The sequence below is a fragment of the Diplotaxodon limnothrissa genome, linkage group LG17 (assembly GCF_057381915.1).
Source record: "Diplotaxodon limnothrissa isolate DT_005_m linkage group LG17, D_limnothrissa_male_GT1.1, whole genome shotgun sequence".
Lineage (NCBI taxonomy): Eukaryota > Metazoa > Chordata > Actinopteri > Cichliformes > Cichlidae > Diplotaxodon > Diplotaxodon limnothrissa.
In genome coordinates, this window is record NC_140612.1 from 19496713 (window position 1) to 19524176 (window position 27464).

Consider the following 27464-nt stretch of genomic DNA (forward strand, 5'->3'; position numbering starts at 1 on the left):
CAACCGTCCGGTCTGGTATTCAGAGAAAATATTACGCGTTTCTTATTGAGGTGAAAAGGAACAGTTTGTCCCGTAATTCAGCAACAATGAAAAAGACAGAAAGCTGGAGTTATTCTGTGTTTACGCTGCACAGCTGCCTCTTCTTCTCTCATTCTCCCCCTCCCTCTCCTGTTTCTACTTCAATCATGAAAACTGATCAATGATCAGCTGATCGTCTTTTCTCTCTTGTTTGTTTATCGCTCACTTTGCACCGAAAGAGGAAACCAGCGGATGTCGCGCTAAACAACAGCAGCACGTTTAAGCTTGATCAGCTGTTGTTAGAATTTATTTAATATTAATTTCTAGTATCAGCTGATGTTTGCTGGAGCCACAGCTGCAAAAAAGCTGCTGGTCAGGATGTCGGTTTGGATATGTGGTGAGAGGGAAACATGAAGATGAAACCAGGAGATGTCCTTACTGAATCATCAGAGCTGAACAGGTGATGGAGAAACAGGTTTACCTTTTAGGTGACATGAATGAGTTGAAGGGAAGTTATGAACTGTTTCTGAGAGACAAATAACCCCAGGATCCTTTTTTAGGTAGCTGACAGCTGGTAACTGTGCAGGTGCGGGTCTAGCAAAGTGTTGCCAGGGGGGCAGGTAGGGCATCAACAGGGAAAGGGGGGCACAAAGAAATACTTTTCTTTCTTATTCTCATTTAAAATGTCTCGCTTTTAAAAAATAATTATCTGAATCTTACAACAAACGATTGATAGATTGATGCATATATACCATCAGAACAGTGAACATCACTGTCACAACAGCGTTTGTTTTCATTCAAAGGCTTTATGATTTTTCCTATAATGGTGGGCCAGTCTCTAGTCAAAATGCCCAGGACGATTTTTTTGTCCCAGTCCAGCCCTGTATGCAGCTCATCTGCAGTCTGGTGTTACCTACATCTTCCTATTCAGAAGGCAGAATTTCCGAGTTCTGAGTACAATCGAAAGCACCACGACTGCAGTTTTTGTGTTGGATGTAAAAGGCGCACATGACGCTGTGACGTAGGCTAGAATCATGGCAGCAGTCAATGACGGTCCAGGCGTGGGATTTCTCTTGTGGAAATGTGCACATTATCTTTTCCTTTCTATTGGTAGGTGGCACAGTGCACTTGTGGCAAGTAAGCAAGCTAGAAGACTGGCAAAGTTATGGAAGAAACACATTAACAAGAGAATTCTGAGTAAAACCAAAGTTACTTTCCCTAGTAACTAGTTACTTTGAAAGTAACGAGTAACTTGAAGTAACTGAGTTACTTTTGAGAGAAGTAACTAGTAATGTAACTAAGTTACTATTTTAAAGTAACTTACCCAACACTGCCTAAATCTACATCTGCTGTACTGTATTTCCTGCAGTCGCCTCAAACGGAATTCATTGTTACTCACTTTTTGTCAGACATTTAATGTTAAATGGATGAAATTGTCATTTTCTTTTTCCAAACCAATAAGAATTGCACAAATCGTGGTCTGGGATAATTGTCCTGCTGAAAAAATGAAGGTGCTGGCAATCAGATGCTCTCCAGATGGTATTGAAAGCTGGATCAAAATCTGGTGGTACTGCATTTGTAATTTCATTAAATTTGAGAAGATCAACATCACTGGTTGAAATGAAGCCCCAAACTGAGTCACACAGAGTGTCCATTGTTTTGTACAGATGGCTGTAGACTCACACTGTTGGATCTCTACTCCTGACCTCCTCTGTACATACTCACATGTGCAGATCACCTGAATAAAATTAGTAGGTCATTAGCAAGACTCTATAGAACTTGACTGCATGCTGAGGTGGCAACCCGTAACCCTACCTACTCAAATAAATGTAAGTAAATGTAACTGTTTGGAAATGTGTACTTCTAAAAGTACTGTTGTTGCAACATGTTAATTCACTCATGAGCTGCTGTAACACAAATCAAATGGCTAAACTGCCACCTCAGCATGCAGTCAAGATCTATAGACTTGCTAATGACCTATTAATTTTATTCAGGGGTGTTGTAGCAGGGACACATGTTAAAATTTAAGGACACCGGCCCTGGAGGACTGGAGTTTGACCCGTGTGCTTTAGAGCAAGTCTGGCTTTTTAGCAGCAAGTCCAAGACTTGCACAGCACAATATATGATACGCACACAAGAGAAAATTGTTAAGAGGGTGTTGTGTTGCAGGATTGTGAAAGGTTGTCTTCTAATATTTGGAAAGTAGGAAGTCCCATTATGACCTAATGTCTCATCTCAGAATGTAAAAAAACCAGAATTTGTTTCAGAAGTGAAAGTTTAGTAGATGAAGATTTAAAGTATTCAAGTTTCAAATGTTCAAATGCAGATGACTGTGATTAGACAGTGGCCAGCTTCACACAGACTGATTTTGCTCATACTTTTAGAAATATAAAGCCAGCCAGCGATATTCATTTATGAGGCATGTTTCACAGACAGGAGGATAAGAAGCAATTAATAATAAACAGGAGAAATATATACAAAACAAAAGAAAAGGCTACGGAGCCCCGCAAGGGACATTGGAGGAAAAAAAATTAAGATGAACTTTTGCGAGATCCTGCAAAAATTTTGCGAGATCCAGAGTTAATTTGGTGAAATCCTGCAAAAGATTTTGCGAGATCTCGCAAAAGTAACTCAGGAGCTATGTCCCAATCCCTAGGCTGCATCCTTCGGAGGCCGCATTTGAAGGCCGATTACGTCACAGCCAGGCGATGAAGGCTGTCCCAATTCAAAGTCTCCTCCAAATGCGGTTCATTTCCCCGAATTTGAAGGATGGGTCGAATATTTCTTTCGTGGCCCAACCTATCCCAGAATTCATAGCGCGGCCCATCCAATTCCAGTTACCAACAATTGGGGGCAGCTCCGTAGTTTTAATATTACTCTTTCTGGGTCACAAAATAAACTTTCAAGATATTTGAAAATGTGTGTGAATGTGTTTGTGAATGGGTGGATGACTGGATATGTAAAGCGCTTTGGGGTCCTTAGGGACTAGTAAAGCGCTATATAAATACAGGCCATTTACCATGTAGGTGTGTAACTTCAAATATCTGCTTGATTTATCAAGACATCACATATTTGCAAAAGTGCTCCAATGTTTTTTGAGATGTCTGTTACCCACTAGCTCGATAGCTAGTTGGGGGGTTCAAGGCTTACTAAAGCCGCTGAGAACAGTGGACTTCCAGCACTGTCAAGGGCAGTGTCGTGGATGAGAGAAGGAGGACCCAAACGCTGGACTCACAGGCAGGTAGGTGAAGGTGGATGTTTATTGCCGAAGGAGTGAGCAAACAGTACAGAGGGAGGAAACGGCTGGCTGACTGAACGAACAAAGGACTGACTGACTGACTGGACATACAGACGACATTGACATCAGACATACATCATTAACATCAATGACACGACAGAGAACTGGTGAAACCGAGGAACTTAAATACACAGGTTGAATGATGACAATGATTGGAAACAGGTGAGTATAGGGCTGAACATAATCTGACTAATGACACGGGAGACAAGCTGACACGGGAAAAGACAGGAAGTGAGAACATTAATGTGGCAAACCAAACTGAACATGAACAAACTGAAATCACTGGGTCAACGACCCAGGAACCCTGACAGTACCCCCCCCTTCAAAGGCCGGCACCCGACGGCCAAAAGAGAAAGAAGAAAAAAAAAACCAGAACAGGGTGGGCGGAGGGGGCCCAGGACGGAGGGACGGAGTCCACACCAAGACAGTTCAGGTGGGCGCCCCCGCGGCCCGTGGCCGAGACGAGACAGTTCAGGTGGGCGCCCCCGCGGCCCGTGGCCGAGACGAGACAGTTCAGGTGGGCGCCCCCGCGGCCCGTGGCCGAGACGAGACAGTTCAGGGGGCCGACCGTGCGGACGGCAACGGCGACAGCACTGGTCCGGGGGCCGACCGCGTGGAAAGCGACGGCGGCGACGTGGGCACAGTTCGGGGGGCCGGCCGTGCGGAAGGCGACGGCGGCCACTCAGGCGAAGGCGGTCGGGGGGCCGGCCGTGCGGAAGGCGACGGCGGCCACTCAGGCGAAGGCGGTCCGGGGGCCGGCCGTGCGGAAGGCGACGGCGGCCACTCAGGCGAAGAGGGTCTGTGGGCCGCCCACGACGGCGATGGCGCCCGGCCAGAGGCCTAGCCAGCGGTCTAGAAAATGGCCGTTTAGCTCCAGACCCAGGCGAGGCTGAAGGCACTGAGGCTGCAGCGGACGAAGGCACTGAGGCTGCAGCGGACGAAGGCACTGAGGCTGCAGCGGACGAAGGCACTGAGGCTGCAGCGGACGAAGGCTCTGAGGCTGCAGCGGACGAAGGCTCTGAGGCTGCAGCCGGGCCGGGCGTGGGTGCAGCTGAGGCAGAGGCCGGGCCGGGCGTGGGTGCAGCTGAGGCAGAGGCCGGGCCGGGCGTGGGTGCAGCTGAGGCAGAGGCCGGGCCGGGCGTGGGTGCAGCTGAGGCAGAGGCCTGACCGGGCGTGGGTGCAGCTGAGGCAGAGGCCTGACCGGGCGATGCAGGCGCGGAGGCCTCTGGCCGGAGACAGGCAGGGCCAGTAGGCGCGGAGGCCCCTGGCTGAGGAGCGGCCGGGCCAGCGGGCGCGGAAACCCCTGGCTGAGGAGCGGCCGGGCCAGCGGGCGCGGAAACCCCTGGCTGAGGAGCGGCCGGGCCAGCGGGTGCGGAAACCCCTGGCTGAGGAGCGGCCGGGCCAGCGGGTGCGGAAACCCCTGGCTGAGGAGCAGGAAGGCTCACAGCTGGCTCTGGGTGCTGTGGCTGCAGGTCCGGGAACTGGACGGGATGGTGGACAGGTGACTGGGAAACAGGAGGCGACTGGACTACAGGGCACTGGGCGGCAGACTGGACTACAGAAGAGTGGAGGACAGGTGGAGACTGGACTACAGGTGACTGGAGGACAGGTGGAGACTGAGCTACAGGTGACTGGAGGACAGGTGGAGACTGAGCTACAGGTGACTGGAGGACAGGTGGAGACTGAGCTACAGGTGACTGGAGGACAGGTGGAGACTGGACAGCAGGTGAGGGAACTGATTGGACTAAGGAGACTGACGGATAAACAGAGGCCGGTGAGGCTAATGGCTGAGCTAAAGAGTGAGCTAGTGACGGAGATAAAATTACGGCTTGGGCTCGTAAGGCTGGTGCCTGGGCAGGGGACAGTTCAGCTAGTCTAACCAGTGATACTGCGAGGGCGTGAAAAGCTGGATCAGGAGGTGGATGAAAGGGTGAAGTAGTAGGTGGACCGGTTAGCTCTTCCAAGCCTCCAGGGAGGTCAGGCTGGGTTCTGGCTGCCCTCAGCCTGGGCGCTGGGACAGGCACAGAAGGTGGCTGGACACCAGTCACCCCCACCCGAGAAACAGGAGCGGGTGTGGAGGTAGACTGGGTCGCAGCTGCCCTCCTCCTGGGAGCTGGCACTGGAGTGGGTGTAGGCTGACTGATAGGAGTGGAAATAACGACTGGGTGAGTGACACTGACAGGTCTATCGGGTTGTATTCTGGTCATTCTGCCACCACTATTTACAGTTTTTGACTGAACAGTCTTTGGGGAGCCAGAGCAGAAAAGATCTTCCCAGTCCACATCATCCTCAAGGAGGGAAACTCCCCATGAATCAGAAAAGAGTCTGTTGTGTGTTTTAAGTGGATAATCAGATGAGGGGTGTGGAAAACAGTCACTGGAACTCACCACCGGGAGTTGCTGAACAGAGTCCGTTTTATGGCGGCGTGTGCGCCGCTTTCCCCGGGAAGAGGAAGCGGGCCGGGTAAACGGCTGAGCCTCTGGCGCGGTAGCCTCCGCTGAGCCGAGATGGGAGGTGTAGCCGCTGTGCCGTGGCGAGGCGGAAAGGCTGGAGAGTGAATAGGCTGGCGGGCGAGCGAGGAGCGAAGCGGCGGGAGAGCGAGCGGCCGAAGCTTGGGCTGTGACGCCCACTCTCCGCGGCGAATGCTCCGGTGCAGCTGAGGCAGCAGGTGGGGGAACGTGGCGTCTCCGAGGCCCGCCCAGAGCCAGGCGAGTCCCCTCGAAGACGTGCTCTCTCTCCGCGAAGAGCCGCTGTTTTCCCCGAAGCCCCTCCGTCCAGCGAAGGAGCGCTGCCTCCTGCCGCTCGAAAAGTTCAGGGTCCGCTGGGTCCACAACGCGGGGTCGTGTCATTCTGTCAAGGGCAGTGTCGTGGATGAGAGAAGGAGGACCCAAACGCTGGACTCACAGGCAGGTAGGTGAAGGTGGATGTTTATTGCCGAAGGAGTGAGCAAACAGTACAGAGGGAGGAAACGGCTGGCTGACTGAACGAACAAAGGACTGACTGACTGACTGGACATACAGACGACATTGACATCAGACATACATCATTAACATCAATGACACGACAGAGAACTGGTGAAACCGAGGAACTTAAATACACAGGTTGAATGATGACAATGATTGGAAACAGGTGAGTATAGGGCTGAACATAATCTGACTAATGACACGGGAGACAAGCTGACACGGGAAAAGACAGGAAGTGAGAACATTAATGTGGCAAACCAAACTGAACATGAACAAACTGAAATCACTGGGTCAACGACCCAGGAACCCTGACAAGCACACCATTTTCAAAACCCCTGCAACCTTTCGCTACTCAGATTATGATATATAAGTCACTTAGGCAACTTAAAAATGTTATTGTTCGGCTTTTTTCAGTTTTTTATTTGTTCCTCAGTAAAACAGTTTGGCTGAGATTAAAGTTATAGTTTTCACACAGCTAAATAAACGTCAAACAGAAAACTGATTAAACAGAAGTGTGAGATGGTAGCGAATTTACTCCAGTGTCCCGTTATATTTTAGATAGCAAGGAGCAGATAACTGACACAGGTGGTGGCGCAAATCTGAAGGCTAGACCGTCCCATTTCACAGCCTCGCACTTCCAGCCTTGTCAGTCTTCGGAGGACCAGGCCTTCGCGGTCTACGTGGGCCGTGTCCTTCGAAGGATGCGGCCGGGATCTTGCTCCTGAGTAAAAGTTTTGCGGGATCTTGCAAAACTTCATCTTCATTTTTTTTCTCCAATTGTCCCTTGTGGGGCTCCGTAAAAGGCACACAGGAGAGGACAGGTGCGAAGTGTTTGGAAGTAGTGCAAAAGGACTCCATGTGTGGTTGTGCAAGTCATTAATGCAAGACATTAATGTATGCAGTTTTGTATATCAAATGCAATGAAATATAGAGAAAGTTAGAAACATTTCTTGATCTTGACAAACTGAATCATGAAGAGAACAAAAAAGATTATTGCAGCAGAAATAAAATATCCCGGTCTGTCAGTCGAGCTGAGAAAGCTGAAACGGTTCACTTTTTAACCAGATTCGGTTCATTTTCATTTCTGCAGCACCGGCTTATAGCAGCAGCTGCCTCAGCCTCAAACCTCAACACTGTTTACACATTTGGCAAAATTACCTTTTTAGATTCTTTCACTGAGCTGCTGCTGGGTGGATATCCCTTAAATAAGAGCTCCTGATCTCAAAAAAGCCCCAAGACATTGGCGCAGGAACAATAACCTCCTTTATTCTTTTTTCACCGTATCTGATAATGGCTATCAAAACAAAAAGACTTTAATAAAAAAAAGCTAAACACATGGCTGTGTGGGAAGTCTTCACGAGGAACACATCCGCCCAGGAAATCTTGTTATTGTGATCATCACAAATTGTCATTTCACACCTTTTGTCATTTCAACTCCCAACTAAGTCTCAGAATTACAGGTGGGACAGGAAGCAGCAGGAGCAGGGTTACCTTTTGAAGACTGGCCGATGCTGTACAGGTGTGTGATGTCAGGATTCGAGGTGCTGACCTGCTTGAGGTACTGCTCAATCTCATGATTGTTGTGATACCGAAACTCCAATGTCCAGGCGGGTGTGAAGAGGAAGAAGGGAGGGAGGAGGAAGAGGAGTGATAACATCACTGCAGTAAGACCTGTGGAGGGAAACAAAAATATTTTTAAAGTAAATGAAATAATTTAAACATCTTCACTGACATTCTACTCATTTTTATAAGTTTTTATAACTCTACATAAACAGATAATCAATGATGTTCATGCACAGAGTCCTTCTTGAAACAAGTCTCACCACCTTTAAATGTCTCTGGGCAATTATTTGGGCAGTTAAGTTTAAGCTTTCTGTAAATTAACTGTAATTTCAGTGGTTACCTCCACATAAAAATGCATGTATATAATCATAATACGGTTTGACTGGATGTTGTACTTCCAGAAGAAAAAACAGCTTTGCTGCTGCATAATCCTCCTGTTCCTCGAGAGCCATACCTCCCACTTATAAAGGCTTTGCTTGAAAATAAAGGACTCCGACTTGAAAATAAAGGACTCCGACATCCTGAATTTTAAGGGATTTTGTTAGCATCACATCACTGTTCAGTATTAATTCTCAATCTCAAGAGAAAGAAGCAGGTAAGTCTTCATCTAGTTAAACCAGTCATATAAAACACTGGTAATGTTTTATCTCAGTAGAGCATTAATCCAGTGAGGAGACAGTTTGTAGGATTACATTAGATGACTCTGTATATTTCTTGTTGACTAAGTTGTGCCATTTAAAGATTTTTGGTTGAATTAAGTTTGAGTTTAAATGCAACAAAACACTGAAACCTACCAAATAAAACACTTAATAAGACAATATCAGGGAGCAACAATAATAATTGTTATTATTATTATTATTATTATTATTATTATTAATAATAACAACAATAATAATAATACATATTATCGGATGATTAGCGAAGGATGATCAGTGAAGTTAAACTGCAATTTATACATTTTATAAATGTCCTTATTAATCTAATAAACATAGGAGAAACAAATATTAAAAAAATATTTTTGTGAAAATAATAGCAACAAAACAAGTAAGAAATAAACAATTTAAAATATTAATATATTTAAAAATACATTCTAGTCAAATTCTGAAGGTACTGTTAGTTGTAAACATCACCATCGTGAAAGTGCTGTTTAAAGGAGAAGTAACACAGAGCGGGAACGCGTTTGAGGTCAAGTCTGTGACTGTCAGGTGAGCAGAGACGGTCTTACCTGTCCCCGCGGCTCCGAACAACACCGGCAGAAAGACGAACAGATAGCCGCTGTCTGTCGCTCCTCTCAATGAGTGTTACTCATTCACCATCGGGTCTTCGTCTCACTCCGCGGGAGGGGCGGAGCTTGGAGAAGTGTGCGTGTATGTGTGTTGGGCGCAGGCGCAGGTTGTCGGCAGGTTTGTGAATGAAACAGAGCGATGATTCATGCAATCTGCTCAAAGAGGCTCACATGAGTAGATCTGAAAGTGTGGTTGACAGCGACGGAAGCAAAACATATCCAAATGCATTCAAATGAAGAGGAAATGACAGAGGAAGTAGGCGTCCAGCAAAGAGAGAGCAGGCAAAGAAAAAGGCTTCTAGTGAGCTGTGTGTTAGGATGGACACTGAAGAAGGAGAAAAGGAATTGTATCTATTGGCTCAGCAGAGTGAGCTGGAAAGGATGTGCAGCAGGTTGGAGTGATTAAGGATGGAGAAGAAAATGTAAGGAGTGAAGAGACTGTGCTGAGAAGATGGAAGAAGACTAATAAGAAAGAGAAGAGGACAGATTGAGGAGTGACAGTAGTAGCTTTATATTGTAAGGCAAAGACCCTACAATAATGGTATGTTACCAGTAGGGTGAGATGGAGGCAGATGACCCCTAAAGAAAGCAGCAGAAAGAAGAAGAATTTATTATTTTAAGAAAATGTGATGGTGATTTAAGGTAGAAAAAGTTGTATTTTGATCTGGTTGAAATTTTAGGTGGGAGATGATGCTGTAAAGGCCCATTAATGTTTTCTCTGAGTCTTTGTTCTTTTTGCTGAGGAGGCTGAATGAGTCTTGGAAGAGTTAAAAGGGTCCTTAAAATAGCTGTAGGAGTCTTAAACAAATTGAGTTGTTGAAGGGGTTGTAAAGATGTTGAGGAGATTGTAGGGACTTCAAAGAGGTTGTATAGGGGCATGCTCTTCTTATAAGGGGTCTTGAGAAAGGTGTTGGTATTGCTGCTGAGATTGTAGTTCTAAATGTTCATAAAAATTTTTTGCTGTGGAAATTTTGGGAGGCATTCAGCAACTCATGCACGCTTCTCAAGAGTTGGTGAAAGGTTTGGACTGCAGACAGGCCAGTTGGTTCTGGGTCTGGTGACCCAGTGTCCATGTGTTTTTGTGCATGATTGGTATTCCTTGGTTTTGCGTAATTTTTTTTTCTTTTCAAACCACGAAACGGTTTCATAATACTGTCCGATACCACAATAAATAATTTTCTGTTGTAACCCTCAAATGGTAAGGTAACGACAATCATTTTTCACTTTCTCACAAAACTAAAACATCTCTGCTTCCACGTCCAATTGTCTGTAATGGAGGTGGAGTAAATTAAACTGGATCCGCATTCTGTGCCCAACTAATGCTTGCTATGCAGGGGGAACAAATTTTGTTTGGGATGCCCACCTTGGCACAACTCCTGGTTTGGCCGCATGTAGCGAGGCTCCAGATGCTTTCAGTGTGAACTCCAGATCGCCAACAGGTCTCGTACACAACAGCCGCCTTTCACGTGCGGCTCCGACGTGCTAAGGTCACTACCTGAGTTACACCATGTCGCAAGTTTTGTGAGATACTGTATATTGGATTGATCCATCCCTAGTCTTGTGTTTTGTGAGTCTTGCAAAAAAAAGTTCAGCACTTCAACTCTCATTAAAGCCATAGAGCTATAATAGATGCAGTATGTGGTTCAGCATTGTCCTGCAGAAATATGCAAGGCATTCTCTGAAAAAGACCTCATCTGGATGGGAACGTGCGTTCCTCTAAACCCTATTAACCATTCAGCACTGATGGTGACTTTCCTGATGTGGCAGCTGATAATTCCTTTAACACTAATGCACCCTGATCATGTTCATGAGTAGGTCCTTCTCTGCACGATGGAGCAGAGCATGTCTTTGTCCTGTCGTCATCCACTCGCACCAAACCAGCTGCCGCAGATGGCCGCCCCTTCCTGAGCCTGGTTCCGCTGGTGGTTTCTTCCTGTTAAAAGGGAGGTTTCCCTTCCCACTGTCACCAATAGGGGGTCATATAATTGTTGGGTTTCTCTCTCTATGTATTATTGTAGTGTCTGCCTTACATTATAAAGTGCCTTGAGGTGACTGTGGTTGTGATTTGGCACTTTATAAATAAAATTGAACTGAATTTTATTAATGTGAATCTGAACTCTCTGATATTCATGTCTTTGATGTTCCAGTATCTCTAATGTGGTGTCACACAGTGATTTTTTATTCCTGTCAACAGTAAAAATGGAAATAACTGTGTGATGGTAGGAAGAGGCTTCATAATAAAATCAGACAGGAGCCTGAAGTTATGCTAGATTGCTTTGTGGTAATTTGGCGCCATCTGCTGGTTAAAGTTCTAAACTATAGTTCAACTGTTTCCATTATAGCTCAAAAAGAACCGAGAAATTATAGACTTAAAACATAGAATCAATTAAAACTTAGTAGAAAAAAAAATCTAATATTTTTCACTAGTCATCAGTGATGACTGGTGTCCACCCTCAATCTCTTTGTATGTATCTCAGGGCTCGTGGTCTACTTTAGGATCAAGAGATAAAGATCAAGGGAAAAGCTTTCACATAAATTTAACTCATATAAAATGAATTCACATAAAAGGAAAAACAAACAAACACACACATTAAGTAATTATTCCCCAAACATTACATATAAGGAAAAAACTGACTTTGTACAATTCAAACGAGCTTAAAAGTCGATATTTGGTATATTTTGATATGACTGCCTTTCACCTTTATTCTTAAGCAGTCTGAACTCTCTGAGGCAACTTTCTTTAACTTCTTTAAGTATCTTCAGGCATTGTTCTCCAGGCTTCTTGAAGGACATTTAAAACTCTTCTGTGGATGTTTCTGCCTTTAGGTCTCTCCTCTGTTAGGATGATCCCACACTTCTTCAACAATCCTGAGGTCTGAGAGAGGCCAATCCATAACTTACAGTGTTCCATTGTGTGTTGTTTCAATCCAGCCAAGGTTACGCTGAAAAATGAAGCTGTTGCCAATCAGGTGGTTTCCATTTGATATTGCATGGTGGATCAGAATCTGATGGTACTTTTCTTTGTTCATAATTCCAATTCCAAACAGCACTGCATCCTATCTGATTCACTGAAGTCCAGTTCTTGTGCAATTTTCATAGCTTAGCCTCTTCTCTCTGTTTACCTTCCTCAAGAATGGCTTCTTACCCTTCCAGGGAGACCATATCTGTTGAGGCTTCAGTGAACAGTAGCTGGATCAATGGAAAGTCCAGATGCATCTCTTGGGTTCAGGTCTTTGCTGGATTTCTTCCTGTTTTTAAAGGACATGACTTTCATATACTGATCATCTGCTGTAGATTTGAGGGGGATTGTTTTAGGGCTGAGACTTTATCCGTCAATTTTTTAAGGACACGCTGCAAACCATGCTCAGTTGTTGGTGCAAAAATAAAAATTTATGGCTGAAAAATCGTTGCTATTTTTCATAGATCCATCTAAAGAACATATGTTTTTGTGAGAGGTTGCTAGTAATGAAGTGGATAATGGAAAAACCTAGGAGTTTTTTTTTTATACTTGAATGATTCATAAACATTCTTCTAAGAATGGACAGATACAAGAACTGGACTGAAAACGAGTGCAAAAAGCAGCCAGAGTCCAATGGACAACTTTTCCTTCCCACTCCTTCAGGAAGAGTGAAGAACTATTGCTCAAGGACACTTTACAAAATTACAAGAAAGTCTGGCTACTTGGAGGCAAAACATAAAGTAGTGAGGGGATGCTGTACGGTACATTAATTATTAGGAGCATCTAAGTAGTGTTCAGACACGAGCAGCCCATTCAGTTTGTTCCTTGAGCTTCCAGTCAGATGTGAAGAAAAAATACATTTTGTTTTTCTTCAGCTAAAAGGAAAAAAAAAAAAAGATCGGATTGTGATCAGAGGTATGAACTGACAGTGGCTGGAAGAAGATCGCTGTCTCTTTTAAAACACTCAAAGACATGCAACTATGAACTCAGAGCAAAGCAACATGTGAAATACACACATCTGTTTTAATATATATGTTTAACATACACGTTATAGCTCAAAGTGCTGTACTCAACTTGCCTTATTCTCCCAAGCACTTTTTTCTATCGGTCATTCACACACATGTACTCACACTCGATGGATGCATGTTGGTACTTTAGTTCTGTCATAAAGCTTACATTTCTGTGAGCAGCTTTTGTTGGGGAGAAGTTGTGATGCTCACTCTCTCGATTAAGTCTATTGCAGATCATTTCTGGCGTGTTCTAATTGGAAAAACTAAATCCATCATAGATTTTTGCTAATTTGCATCTTTTTGACTGACTGCATTGCACCGCAAGCCTAAATCTTATTATATAATGAGCACTATCATTATTACAGAGATGTAAATGTTTATTTTCTGTGGATATTAAGTTTAGTCATTAATATTTTTGTTGTGCATGGGTTATTAATGGCAAGTATTTGACACATAAATACACACACTTTGTTAGGGAGCAGCAGCACCCCACCCGGTGCTGCTGCAGGGGGGCAGTGGAGCATTAAGTGGGGCCCTTTCGTGCCGTGCAGGTGTCACAGCAGTGCACATGAAGGCCAGTAGAACCATCCCCTGAGATGACGGAGAGTTTTGGCATTCCCATAGTGGCCGGGCCCCCTAAGCCGTGGACAAGCTCGAACATCTGTGACCGCAGCGACCGAGGCACCAACAGCTGCAGGAGACCCTTGCCCTGACCGGCTGCCCACCATCTCCGGTATAGGAGGCCGTCGTGGGTCTCCAGATTATTGTACTGGGAGTAGTAGGCCTTCACTTTGGGCCCCTGTCCTGATACCCATGTCTAGCCTGGGCGTCGTGCCGCCTCCAGCCAGGCCCCCACTTAAACCAACCTCGCATCAGCCTCCTGCTCCCGCTTCAGCTGCTGCATGGTCAACGAGAGCCATCCCTCTCCGCTTGTTGTGGCCCGATCAGTAGCCATGCCCAGTGCCTCCTGGGCCCACTCCCCCAGTCATTTCAAGAAGGGCAGTTGGTGTGGGCGCAGACAGATGGGTTGAGCAGAGCCGGTGTCGATGGTGTGCTGAACCAGCCGCATCTGCCTGAAGTCTCTGTCACTAGCGGCAATGATGTCCACATTCTTGTCCAGGAGGCACCTCAACCGCTGGCGCGGCCACAGGTCATCAACAGCTTGGGTTGTCTTGGTCGAAGGAGGTTTGTCGGGCCTAGAGACTGGGGCTGAGGTGAGTAGAGATGGTCCAGAGCCACCGGCGTCCGAAGTCTGTTGAGTGGCAGCTGCCTGAAGCCCGGCTTGTCTGTCTCTGGTTCCCTCTGTTCCCTGCTTTTGACTGCACTGGAGGGCCAGAGTCTCTGTACCAAGAGTGATCGCCAGCTTCGCGGTGTCAATGCAGGCCCCCCAGCAGGTCAGCAGATCAAGGCCGATGATGCACTGGTCTTGGATGTCAGCAAGCCAGAAGTCATGCACCACCTCCACATCCTTCACTCGGATCCGCAACGTTTCTTCCCCTGCATGTCAGTCCTCTCCCCCGTCACTGTCATCAGCTGGGTGTCAGTGGGTGACCAACCCATCACAAGCGGCCCGGACGTCCCAGGGAGCACCCCAGGTCGTATTAGGGAAATGGTAGACCCCGCATCCACCAGGGCCCGGCAGGGCTGATCCTCAACACAGCAGCTCAGGTAGAGTCCCTTGATGTGGCCAACTAGGCCCACCACCGTGCATCGTTCTTGGAGGGGGGCAGGAAGCTGGAGCAGTGGTCCCCTCGCTACACCGCTCCCCCTCTCGTTTCCCTGAGGCCACGTAGTTTTGGTCTTCGGGGTGGGCGCCAGGCAGTCACGCGCCAGGTGGCCAGGCTCATCGCACCGGTAGCAGCGGCCGGTCGATCAACGGGGATGCCTCTGGGGCACCGAGGGCTGCAGCTGGAATATCTCCGCAGCCTATCCCTCCCTGCCGCAGTCTGTGGCTCTGATTTGGGGGGTAGTTTGGGGGGGTCACCTGCTGGTTAGGTCACGAGGCGAGCACCAGCTCAGCCCTTTCAGCCTCAAGGAGCGCCTCACAGAGAGTTCGAGGCATGGCCAGGCGGACGTGTTGGCGCAGTCGCTCTGGAAAGAGTCCTCGCAGAAAAGCATGCAGGCTAAGCTGCTGCTGGGAACTCCGGGTAGCCACGACGAGCATATAGCAACACATCAGCTGCAAAGGTGCCCAGGCTCTCCCCTGTCCAGCGGCTCCAGTTGGTCAGCTGCTCCCTGCTCTGATCAGTGGAGTGCCGCTGCCCAAATCACCTCTCGAGTGCCATGGTGAGGGCCTGGAGCTCATGCTGATCTGCTGGGCTAGGTCAAGGAGTACCTGCAGTGCATCTCCTTCCAACGCTAGCGCTAGGTGTGTAGCAGCCTCTTCATCGCTCCAGCCACTATGCCTCGCAGCTAGCCATACTTGTGAGAGGTAGGGCTCTAGCGGAGTTAGCCCATTGTATTTCGGTACCTTAGCTGGCGTTGTAGGCATCACTGCTTGCTGTCGGGGGCTTGGCCTATTGGTCGCCAGAGGCAGCCCACGAAGCATTGTCCTAGCGTTTGTTGCAGCGGGCCGCTGCTCCTCGACGGCTTGCTCCAGCCTCTGAATATCTCTCTCCATTCTGGCGAGGGTGAACTATCCCACTTCTGACACCAATGTGGCGAGCTCAGACAAGGAGGAGACAGAGGTAATGTCCAGTCTGGCATCCCGCAGTGTTAGCCAGGGAGCACAGCCGTTTAGCATTCAACAGACTAACACTAACACAACCACTTGGCGCAGCTCTAGCATAACAACAAAAAAAGAGCGTCACCTGTAACCATGACAACATAATGCTGCAAACCTGGAACAACAGAACATAGCTGTCAAAATCCCAAACAGCCCTGACCAGCTACAAAATTAAGCAATATTAAATAATAAGAAATTTTAGTGTATTTCGTGTACATGTTATTTTATGGTATGATATTTACAATATAGCACAAATCCATAATAATAAAGTTTAATTTCAATGTAAACAGGGGGCGTTAAGATGCTCATTAAAGTTTAATTATACAGTTTTAATTTCTTCCAAAATACTCCTACTCCTATACTCCTTTCTAAAATAAACCGAAAATAAATACATTTACCTGAATAAAAAATTCCTTTGAAATAATTTCTTTCTAAATGTCAGCTTTTCTAAGTGAAACATTGATGTTAGTGAGCCTCCTTTAAACCTAAAACCAAGAGTATACCCTCAAGAACCACCAACTAAAACAAAATTACATCCAAACAACCAAATAGTTAAAAAAAATAAAAAATTAGTCCGATCTTTGCTGTTTGACAGGAGTGATGATTAGGGGGGCAGTGTTTGTGCCACTGTCACTACTACCAGGACTGAAAAATGGATAAAGTTTCTCTGTGAAGGTTTGGCCAGTATATGAGTGAAGAAGAACTGCAGCATTTACATCATAAAAGGAAACCAAACCCTCCTCATAATCCACAAAAACTCTCACCTTCTCTGGGTGATCATTCACAGAGAGAGGGACAGGATCGGCAGCAAGTGCAAAGTACTCATTTCTGTCCCTCAGACATATAGCCCAGTAGCCGTTCTCTGGGTTAAGTTTAATTTCTCCCTTCCTATTGACCGACCCTTTGGCCACTCCTAACGTCCACCCAGTCTTTCCTTTAACCTGGACGTCATAGTAAAGTCTTCCACAGGAGAAGCCTCGTGTCCCTAAAACAGAAATTGCAGGTTCAAATCTTTTTGAGCTGTCTGGCAGTTCCTTCCATTCATAATCACAATGAACTTGCTTCCCATCATTGGACAGGATGAGAGCAGGATGTGCCGTATTGGGATCCAAAGTAACATCCACCGCATTCTGCCGAATGTTGTTGAACTGAGCGTCCCGTATCATCTTCACCTCATTTTTGATGGTCTCTGTCAGCTCATCCACAGCTTTCACCAAAGCTGTCCTTGTGATTCCCTCGTATATTGCTGGACAGATGCTGACATCTGTCCAGTCTTTGGTGGGTGGAGCAGCATTCAGGGACGGGAAGCTCTGGAGGAAACGAAGACGGTCTTTAGAGCGTGAGAGTTCCTCCATCTCATCACGTCTCCTTGTCAGCTCAAAGGCCTCCTGCTCCAGCTCTGTGATATAAACTTTGGTCTGTTTCTCTGTCCTTCTCTGGTTCTCTTCAGTCATCTCGATTAGCTCTGCCTGAGCTCTTTCCAGAGACTTAATCAGAGCCGAGAAGACCCGAACACCATTTGCTGTCTCTCTGTCTGCAGCTTCTGTGCTGAGCTTTAAAGATTGTTTGAGCTCGTGGACTTTTCTTTGTCTCTCTTGGATCATGTGGAGAATTTTAGCCTCTGTTATCCCAAGTTGTGTTTTTTTTTCTTCATATTCCTCTTTCAGGGGAACTACCCGGTGAAATCTGTGATCTGCGTCCACACATGACTGACATATGATCATTTGTTCATTCTTGCAATAGAAGTCCAAAGGTTTGCCATGCTCAGCACACATCCTGTCTTCTTCTTTCTCCACAGAATTAAACAGCTTGTGAGATTTTAAGATGGACACTGTTTGATGAAAATGTAGATTAGCTACAAAGAAGAGTGTAAGAAAGGTTAAGCTAAGAATTATGAACAGGCAGGACTTCAGCGATGTCCGTTTAGGTGCAGCAGGAGCATCATAAGAACCTTTCTCTTGTATGGCATTGTGTTGTTCTGAGCTATCATCAGCTTTCTTTCCAACAGTTTTTCTAAACTGAACAGCCATCTCAGATATGAAAGTATTCACACCAAGCTTATATTTCCTATCCACCTGCTCTTTGCACATGGGACACTTGCGCTGGGAATTAAAATTTAAATGTTCCGTGATGCAGTCTTTGCAGAAGTTGTGTCCACATGGGAGTGTGACGGGATCCCTGAACACGTCCAGACAGATGCAGCACAAAAGCTGCTCTTCAGTCAGAAGATAGCTGGCAGCCGTCATGTTGATGATCTGCAGCCAAAAGAGAGAATGAATGGAGCCAAAACTTTTCTTAAAAACATAAAAAAACTCATATATTTTAAATATGTTCAATAACACTGTGTGTGTGAAATTGTAGGTTTCAGAAATTTTCTGCATGCCTAAAATTATTATTTTTTTGTGTGAAGTGAAGTAAAACATTGGCAATAAAAAGCATCTAATACATGAAGATAGCTATTGTACCCACTGTTGGTCAAGTTACATGAAAAAAGTAATTAGTAACTAATTACTTCTCCAAAATAGTAATCACGTCACTTTACTGATTACTTATTTTCAAAAGTAATTAGTTACTTAGTTATTAAAAACATGATATACAACCTGAATAGGTAATAAAGCAATGGACCTTTCAGCCCAATTCCATTTTTTATGCACAATTGATCATGTAAAATGTAATCAAATGATAAAGTCTCTTTAAAACTTGTATTATTTGTTTTAATCTTTTAACTTTATGCACATTGCATCAAGCAAAAATTAAACAATACAGGGAGTGCAGAATTATTAGGCAAATGAGTATTTTGTCCACATCATCCTCAGGGATAGCAGGGATAGCTCAGTAGGTAGAGTGGTTGCCCCATGATCGGAAGGTCGGGGGTTCGATTCCCCTTAACAGCTACCCTGAGGTAGCCCTGAGCAAGGTACCGTCCCTACACACTGCTCCCCGGGCGCCCAATGGCTGCCCACTGCTTCACTAAGTGAATGGGTTAAATGCAGAGAGCAATTTCCCCACGGGGCTCAATAAAGTACAATAAAGTACACACTTTCTTCTTCTTCTTTCTTCATGCATGTTGTCTTACTCCAAGCTGTATAGGCTCGAAAGCCTACTACCAATTAAGCATATTAGGTGATGTGCATCTCTGTAATGAGAAGGGGTGTGGTCTAATGACATCAACACCCTATATCAGGTGTGCATAATTATTAGGCAACGTCCTTTCCTTTGGCAAAATGGGTCAAAAGAAGGACTTGACAGGCTCAGAAAAGTCAAAAATAGTGAGATATCTTGCAGAGGGATTGCAAAGCTTCTGCAGCGTGATCATCGAACAATCAAGCGTTTCATTCAAAATAGTCAACAGGGTCGCAAGAAGCGTGTGGAAAAACCAAGGCGCAAAATAACTACCCATGAACTGAGAAAAGTCAAGCGTGCAGCTGCCAAGATGCCACTTGCCACCAGTTTGGCCATATTTCAGAGCTGCAACATCACTGGAGTGCCCAAAAGCACAAGGTGTGCAATACTCAGAGACATGGCCAAGGTAAGGGCCAAGAAATATCTCAAGACTGGTTTTTCTAAGGTTTTATGGACTGATGAAATGAGAGTGAGTCTTGATGGGCCAGATGGATGGGCCCGTGGCTGGATTGGTAAAGGGCAGAGAGCTCCAGTCCGACTCAGACGCCAGCAAGGTGGAGGTGGAGTACTGGTTTGGGCTGGTATCATCAAAGATGAGCTTGTGGGGCCTTTTCGGGTTGAGGATGGAGTCAAGCTCAACTCCCAGTCCTACTGCCAGTTTCTGGAAGACACCTTCTTCAAGCAGTGGTACAGGAAGAAGTCTGCATCCTTCAAGAAAAACATGATTTTCATGCAGGACAATGCTCCATCACACGCGTCCAAGTACTCCACAGCGTGGCTGGCAAGAAAGGGTATAAAAGAAGAAAAACGAATGACATGGCCACCTTGTTCACCTGATCTGAACCCCATTAAGAACCTGTGGTCCATCATCAAATGTGAGATTTACAAGGAGGGAAAACAGTACACCTCTCTGAACAGTGTCTGGGAGGCTGTGGTTGCTGCTGCACGCAATGTTGATGGTGAACAGATCAAAACACTGACAGAATCCATGGATGGCAGGCTTTTGAGTGTCCTTGAAAAGAAAGGTGGCTATATTGGTCGCTGATTTGTTTTTGTTTTGTTTTTGAATGTCAGAAATGTATATTTGTGAATGTGGAGATGTTATATTGGTTTCACTGGTAAAAATAAATAATTGAAATGGGTATATATTTGTTTTTTGTTAAGTTGCCTAATAATTATGCACAGTAATAGTCACCTGCACACACAGATATCCCCCTAAAATAGCTAAAACTAAAAACAAACTAAAAACTACTTCCAAAAACATTCAGCTTTGATATTAATGAGTTTTTTGGGTTCATTGAGAACATGGTTCGGAGTCTTCTCTCACCCCCGTTCTCTGCGACCTGCTGGAGCAGGGGGGCTAGGACTAGGAGGAGGAGTTGGCCGTCCGACTGCGGTCTGGAGTGTGGAGCCTTCCTGCTGCTGCGGAGTCGGGGCGGTCTGCCTCCCCCCACCGCAGGGAAAAGGGAAACACCACCTGGGTCTGGGTGCAGTTCCCCCCTCCAGGGGCGGGGGCACCTAGACCCGGTTTGTAGAGTACGCTTGGGGAGTGTGATCGTGTGTACAACGTCTCTTTATGTCTGTCTCCACGTTGGTTGAGTGTGGAGTAAGTGCATATGAGAGCATGAGGGTGGGAATGGATGTTTGTATCTGTGTGTGCCTGTATGTCTGTGTCTATATGTCAGGTTGGGTGTCAGGCGCCACCTCTCTGGGGACATCTCAGGCCCTCCAAGGTTTGGAGGCCTATCTCCCCCTACCACCACTTCCCCTGCCAGTGGCGGACCCCCTCAGACATCGGTGCGTTGGTGGTTCTTTGTGTCCGGGGATGGGCGTCCAGGTACACACCGGCTCACTCCTTGGCGGCCGCTTATCGGGGCCTGGAGCCTGGGGCTCGCTCGGGCCACTTCGGAGGTGGGGTGCCCCCGGCCTCTCGGCCTGGGGCTCGGTCACTCAGGCGCAGCTGGCTGCCGGCGGAGCTCACGGGCGCGTCACTGCAACTCCCCCTGGCTTCTGCTCCGCGGCTGCTGAGTGAGCCCTCATCTGGGACTCTCCTCAGCTCTTTCCGGGACAGTGGCGCGGCTGCCCCTCTGTTGGTCTTCCTTGGTCTCTTGTGTTCTGGGGGCCTCTGGATGTCTGGAGTTTTGATCTCCTCCACACCTGCTTCACGCCCTGGAGGACGGGGCTGTGGCCCCCCCACACCCTCTAGCAGATTATTACATGAAGGAACCTTTTAAAAAAACAAAAAACAAGCGCGTCCATGCTCACAGGTGTACACACGGGTGATCACACCCACAAACTACACCCTTTTTGGCTCCTACCTCAAAGCACACTGTGTTCTGTTGATCTTATGTGCTGCACAATAATGTTTAACATTTAGTATTTACTGTCATATTCCCATATATCATTGTGATGTTGTTTATTCTATTACTCTTGTTCTCTTCTGCTTGCTTTCTTTTTTCTTTCTCAGCAGGTGATCCAGGTGATTGATATATGCATTTTTTTTTCTCTGCCCGTTCTGTTGGTTTTTGTCTTTTGCCCTTCTCCCCCGTCCCTCTTCTCAGCTGTTTCTCTTTCCCTCTTTCTTTCTCCCCTTCTTTCCCCCAGTCAAGTCTGTCCCGTATTCAGTAAGTGAAAATAAAATAAACAATAAAAGGTGAATCAAATGGACCATTACGGCAAGGCTGGGATGGTCAGTTTGGTAAAGTAAATCCGTTGGGCATCTTTCTTAGCCTTTAGACAACAATTCTGAGGGCAAAAGAGCCAAACGGGACAGGCCAAAAAAAAAAAGAAAAAAAAAAAAAAAAAAAAGAGAACATGGTTGTTGTTCAATAATAAAATTATTCCTCAAAAATACAACTTGCCTAATAATTCTGCACTCCCTGTATGCAACACCTCTCTGACATGAAGAAATTGTTTAATATTTAAACCAATTTTCTGCATATTTCAACATGTTTTTAGTAGAAGTGGAACAGCCGGAGCTTTGCCCAGTGCTGCAGCGGTCATGTCAGTGGGGAGATCCAGGGGTTTCTCTGTGAATTTCACATTCCCGTGGCAGCGTGCTAGATACTTGCTCTGTAGATTAGGGTTTTTTTTACGCTGTAAAAAGAAGTTTACTTCTCACACAGTGTGCAGCGGATGCTAATGTTTTTGTCACTTTTTACAGAATCAAACTCAAACTAAGGTCAGTACTTCCATGCTTTAAATGCTGCACGGTCGTACTCTCTCCTGCCCTCTATATATTATCCATTGTTGCTCTGCCCATGTCTGTTACCATGAACGTCGCACTTGCTTATGTCATTGTCATGAGACACTCACAAACCAAATCACAGTGTAGTAACGCAGTAATGCAGCATGCTTGCGGGAAAGTAAGGGTAATCTAATTACTTTTTGCAATAGTAATCCCTTACTTTACTCATTACTTGATAAAGGTAATCTGATTACAAGTGTTACTGCCCATCTCTGATTGTACCCATGTTTGGCTTGACAAAAAATGAGCTCAGGAGTTAGAGTAGATCATCTACTCACTGGAAGGTTTAAAAACTGCCTGCTCCTGTCTGCATGCCAAAGTGTACTTAGATGTTGAACCCTGATCTCACTGGAATATTACTGTTAGATAAAAATAACATGCAAATGTAGAAGTGCGCTGATTAACCAGTCACACATTACAGAACTCGTTCCTGTGTGCTAGTGTTAAAATAGACACACTGCCAGTTAAATAGTGCCACACTTCTGACAAATTTAAAAGCAATAAACATAAAAGGCAAAAATATATGAGCTTTACTATAATTATGTAAAATCAACACAAAAACTGCCTCTGAATATCTGAAGCAGTTACAATAATCATTGATTATGATAATTGATTATTTCATCTCATAATCTGCTGCCATTTTAAGGTAACTGAAATTGTACTAACCTGTGTGTCTAAGAGTCCTCTGCTGTGCCGCTGGAAGAATGAATTTATTTAATGTTACTCTTCCTTGTTATGGAAATACACTGAAACCTTTTCAGGCAAGCGTGCACACACCCATGACTGCGAGCAACCAATAAATTCTTTTGCTCACCTGAGCTTGTTTGCGTAAGAGCACATCCGTAAATCTATAGGATGTAAGATGCAAGCTGGGACAAAGTACACTGAGAGGCACTAATTGTCTGTCTTGACTTTAAACAGGCTATTCATGCTTGAAAGCAATATCAAACCACGGTAACACTGACTGTATAAACGTGTTGTAGCATGTGTGAGATTATTATTCTATCATATGTTATCCTATGCCTGTAATCGAAATGAGTGAATCATTATACTGCTGTAAGCCACATCATATCTATTATGGAGAGTATGATCAGTATGTAGTTTTAGTTTGCATTATACTTCTGAATTAAGAAAAATGTGAAAATCATTAGATTTCTTAGATAGGTTTATATTATCCTATACTGTTGATTTACTGTGAATGAATGACACTGTTTCATGACATTTCATACTGCTGAGTTAAGAAGAGGATATTGTGTGCAGAGGGCCTTGTTGTCTGATAACGGAGGAGACGGACCACATTCCACAAGAGTTTCACCCCCACCTGTTTTCTGCAAGCAGTAAAACAGGGAGCCGAGGCCATAAGTCAGGCTCAGCCAGGAGTTAGAAAACATGTGAATGTTAGGATTTTACGACTAGGTGGGGGCCATCAGAGGCTATAAGAGTTTGAGTAACCCTCCACCATTTTGAGATTTGCTGTGACCCTCTCCATCCAGATGGTTTGTGCTCAAAAGTGTTGAATTGTATGTAATAAAGTAATTGTTGATTGAGCATTTATACACCGAGTATTGTCCTTCCTTCAGCCCAAAGATCGAAAGAATTGGGAGGATTTAACACATGGCAGTTAGGGACGGGTATTGAAAACCGGTTCTTGTTGAGAACCGGTTCCCACTGTTTCAATTCCTTGGAATTGTTTGCCATTTTTGAAAACGATTCCCTTATCGATTCCAGTTGCCCCGAATGACATCACCACGTTGCGGAGCGTCATTTACCTGGCAGGAAACGCGGCAGCGGCTCAAACGCTCAAAACTTTGGTTACTTTACGAGAATGGATGACAACAGGGCAACTTGCAATACTTGCAAAGTAGATATTTCATTTAAGGGAGGAAACACTACAAATATGCAAAAGCATTTGCTCACAAAACACACGATGACCTTAAATGAATGTTGTGTTTTTAATTCCACTCTGGACTCGTGAATCTCAACCCAGCAGCAGCGGTAACGTTTGCACGTCCTCTCTCGTTAATGCAGCAGGTAAATAATCAACTAACAGTGCATATTATGTTAGCGCAATCTGCCTTATTACAAAACCTGCCATTACTGTGCATTTAGGTGACCATGATGAGAGAGACAGACAGAGTCTGGCTGGCGCTCGCTGGCAGTTCTCGCTGCAGTCTACCGGTAGCGTCTCCTTTCAGGCCAGGATAGACGAATGTCACCGAGCAGTGACTAAGTTTGTGGTCAAAGGCTTGCACCCATTTGCCACAGCAGAATCCCCTTATTTTCAGTAAGTGAATGTGTTTAATTGTAGGCAGGGACATTACAGGATATTCTTGTGTAATTGCTACAGAATAATTTATGTTATACTTTGTTATTGCTACAGAAGAACACTTATTTTATTATTTTACATTTATATTTCTTTTCCTGGGGACCCTGTGACACCCTATTGAAGAGCCGTAGGCTGGATCTCTTAAGATCTCACTGTTGGGTTTGTAAGGCCATGCTACTCCTAAATTTCTATCTTGTTCAAAGAGAGGATATAAAACAAAGTTCTAAGCTAATCGACCTTAGTGTTCTCCTTTTTTAAAAAGAATCGAGAAAGAATCGAATCGTTAAACAGAATCAAAAATGGAATCAGTATCGTGAAAATCTTATCAATACCCATCCCTAATGGCAGTTATCAACTTCATAATGTGTGGCCATCACACAGATGTAATACAGTGTCTGCTGGAATTAGCATAAAATCAAATCACTTTTATTGTCACATCACACGTGCAGGTACATGGGTATAGCACATGCGAGTGAAATTCTTGTGTGCAAACTTCACAAGCAACAGAGGTGTGCAAAATGCAATACAATAACATAAGAACAAGCAAAATATAAGAATCAGTAATCTGAGGATTATAACAATAAATATATGTACAAATATAAGAGTGTATACGCATTAGTGATACTAAATATATATATCTACACACGTGTGTGTGTGTATACATATATATAAATTTAAATAAAGTAAAATAAAATATACAGAGGTCAGCAATTGGAAATGTGCAAAACAAGTGGCATTTATGTACCGTATGGAGTGCATAATGTTCTGGTGAGTGAAGGTGAGGTGTCTGTGAAGTGTTCAGCAGTCTGATGGCCTGATGGAAAAAGATGACTCTCAGTCTGCTGGTTCGGGACTGGATATTGCAGAACCTCCTTCCTGATGGAAGTATTCTGAACAGTTTATGGCTGGGGTGACTGGAGTCTTTGATGATCCTTCCCGCTTTCCTCAGGCACCGCTTCCTGTAGATGTCATGGAGGGAGGGAAGCTCACCTCCAATTATCCTTTCCACACACCACACCACTCTCTGGAGAGCTTTGTGGTTGTAAGTGGTGGTGTTGCCGTACCAGGTGGTGATGCATCCAGTGAGGATGCTCTCAATGGCACAGCGGTAGAAGGTCCTGAGGATGCGGAGGCTCATGCCAAATTTGGCCAGTGGCGGAGCGGGGGGTGGCTTACTGGGCTTAAGCCCTGGTTGTTTTTTCAGAAGCCCGGGGTCTTTTGGAGTGTCATTTGTTTCATAGTTAGATGCCTGACTGACAACTGTATAAAACAAAAAAACAAAAACTACACACAATAAGCACATAGTGCACACTGTGGGAATTTACGACTGTGCGTAAATTCCCCCTAATTATGATCCGAGCTCAGGCACTAAGCAACTGAGCGAGGGGCCGGGGGGAGCTGCTGCCTGTGAGTTTGTTGTTGGAGAAGCACAGAGAGGCAGACAGAGGAGAACTTAACATGATTAAACAATGAAATTACCTATAAACAAGGTCAATGAATGCGTCAATATGAATAATAATACTTCAATTTACAGAAATATACAGTTAACAGTTGGTTTTAAATAATAATGGATTGCATCCATATAGCGCTTTATGAGACCCTCAAAGTGCTTTACAATTCCACTTTATAATTCCCCTCTGGCCATCACCAGTAGGCGCTAGGTGAAGTGTCTTGCCCAAGGACACAACAACCGAGAGTGTCTGAGCCAGGGTTCGAACCAGCAACCTTCTGATTACAAGTCGAACTGCCAACTCTTGAGCCACTATCGCCCTAATAATAATAATAATTATTTGATGTAAAAAAAGTTTATACCAATCATTTTATATAGTTTTCCATAGCATTACATTTGAATTTGACAGTTCAATCTTTCAAATGACAGACAAATATTTGTGGAATTATGATGCATTTGTGAATGTATTTTAACAATCTAAATATGCATATGTACAGACAAATACATTTAAAAAACAAGAATATTTTGTTTTATTACAGTGATTTTACGTTAATTTACATTTGAAATGTAAAATCACAGTCTATTTATGTAAATTTAATGATATTCTAGAAGAACAGTACAAAACTGTAAAATACACAGTAAAATACTTTTATATTACAATTTTTTTTACAGTGAGTTCATCGGGGTGTTGGCCTGGTTTCCTTCATCAGGCCACTCCCACATCGACATACTTTTTAGACAAGTATTTTCTTGGCACTGCCTATTTTGCTGCCTGCCTATAATGTGTGCTTTTGTCTTATTATTATTTGTATATATGTGTCTCCTGTTTACTACTTATACCATGTGTCATCTATTATATTGTTATTCTGGCAAAGCTGGTGTGTAGCACATACGTCTTGTACATGTACAATTACAATAAGGGCTATTTTATTCTATTCTATTTTATATAGGTTGGATGATAGTGCTTTAACCAAGATAAACCACAATCTTGCTTTACCTCCAGAGCAGAAATGTGGTTGTGTTGGAAAGATTTTTATCATCATTTTATTTTCAACTCATTATAGTACAATATACTGAATTAATATTTTTTTAACTGTCCTAAGGTTCACTGCTAATGCCAGACTGGTTTGTGGTAATTTCTGCTGCCTAAAGCTCTCAACTGCAGGACAACAAATGATCTTATATATTATCAAAGAGAATTTTGAAAATATAAATTTACAAAAATGTGACATTTTTGCCTTTCATATATTGCAATTAGAGGTAGGAGATTTTATGCAATGTTATAGTGTCCATTCTGTATATATCCTATAACACATTATTTTGTGTTATCTTTTACATGATACAAGCCGAACATCAAACCTTAGTATATTTTTTCTTTTAGTTGTGTCAAGGTTAAAATTAAGATTCTAATACTTTCATCAGACTAGCAAGTGTGGTTTTGGGGGGTTTTCAGCTTATGATTGCACTAAAGTGAACTGACAGCACTAAAAGTGATTT

At 44.6% G+C, this 27464-nt stretch overlaps 2 protein-coding genes across 2 annotated transcripts in view; both read right to left on the minus strand.

Annotated features, from left to right (window-relative positions):
* LOC146614914 (carboxypeptidase M-like) overlaps window positions 1-7936 on the minus strand; it is a 30186-nt gene extending 22250 nt beyond the window's left edge. Inside the window, exon 1 of the mRNA XM_085376502.1 lies at window positions 7771-7936. Coding sequence (XP_085232628.1) covers window positions 7771-7936 — 166 coding nt within the window. The remainder of the gene's footprint in view (window positions 1-7770) is intronic.
* An 8454-nt stretch (window positions 7937-16390) lies between these two features.
* Window positions 16391-18067, minus strand: LOC146614915 (nuclear factor 7, ovary-like). Its single transcript, XM_085375521.1, has one exon. The coding sequence runs from the start codon at window positions 18065-18067 to the stop codon at window positions 16391-16393; it is 1677 nt and encodes a 558-aa protein (XP_085231647.1).
* Window positions 18068-27464: the final 9397 nt, after the last annotated feature.

Bases quoted from the DNA above. Each gene is read 5' to 3' on its own strand.
- LOC146614915 (XM_085375521.1), bottom strand. From the start codon at position 18,067: ATGACGGCTGCCAGCTATCTTCTGACTGAAGAGCAGCTTTTGTGCTGC.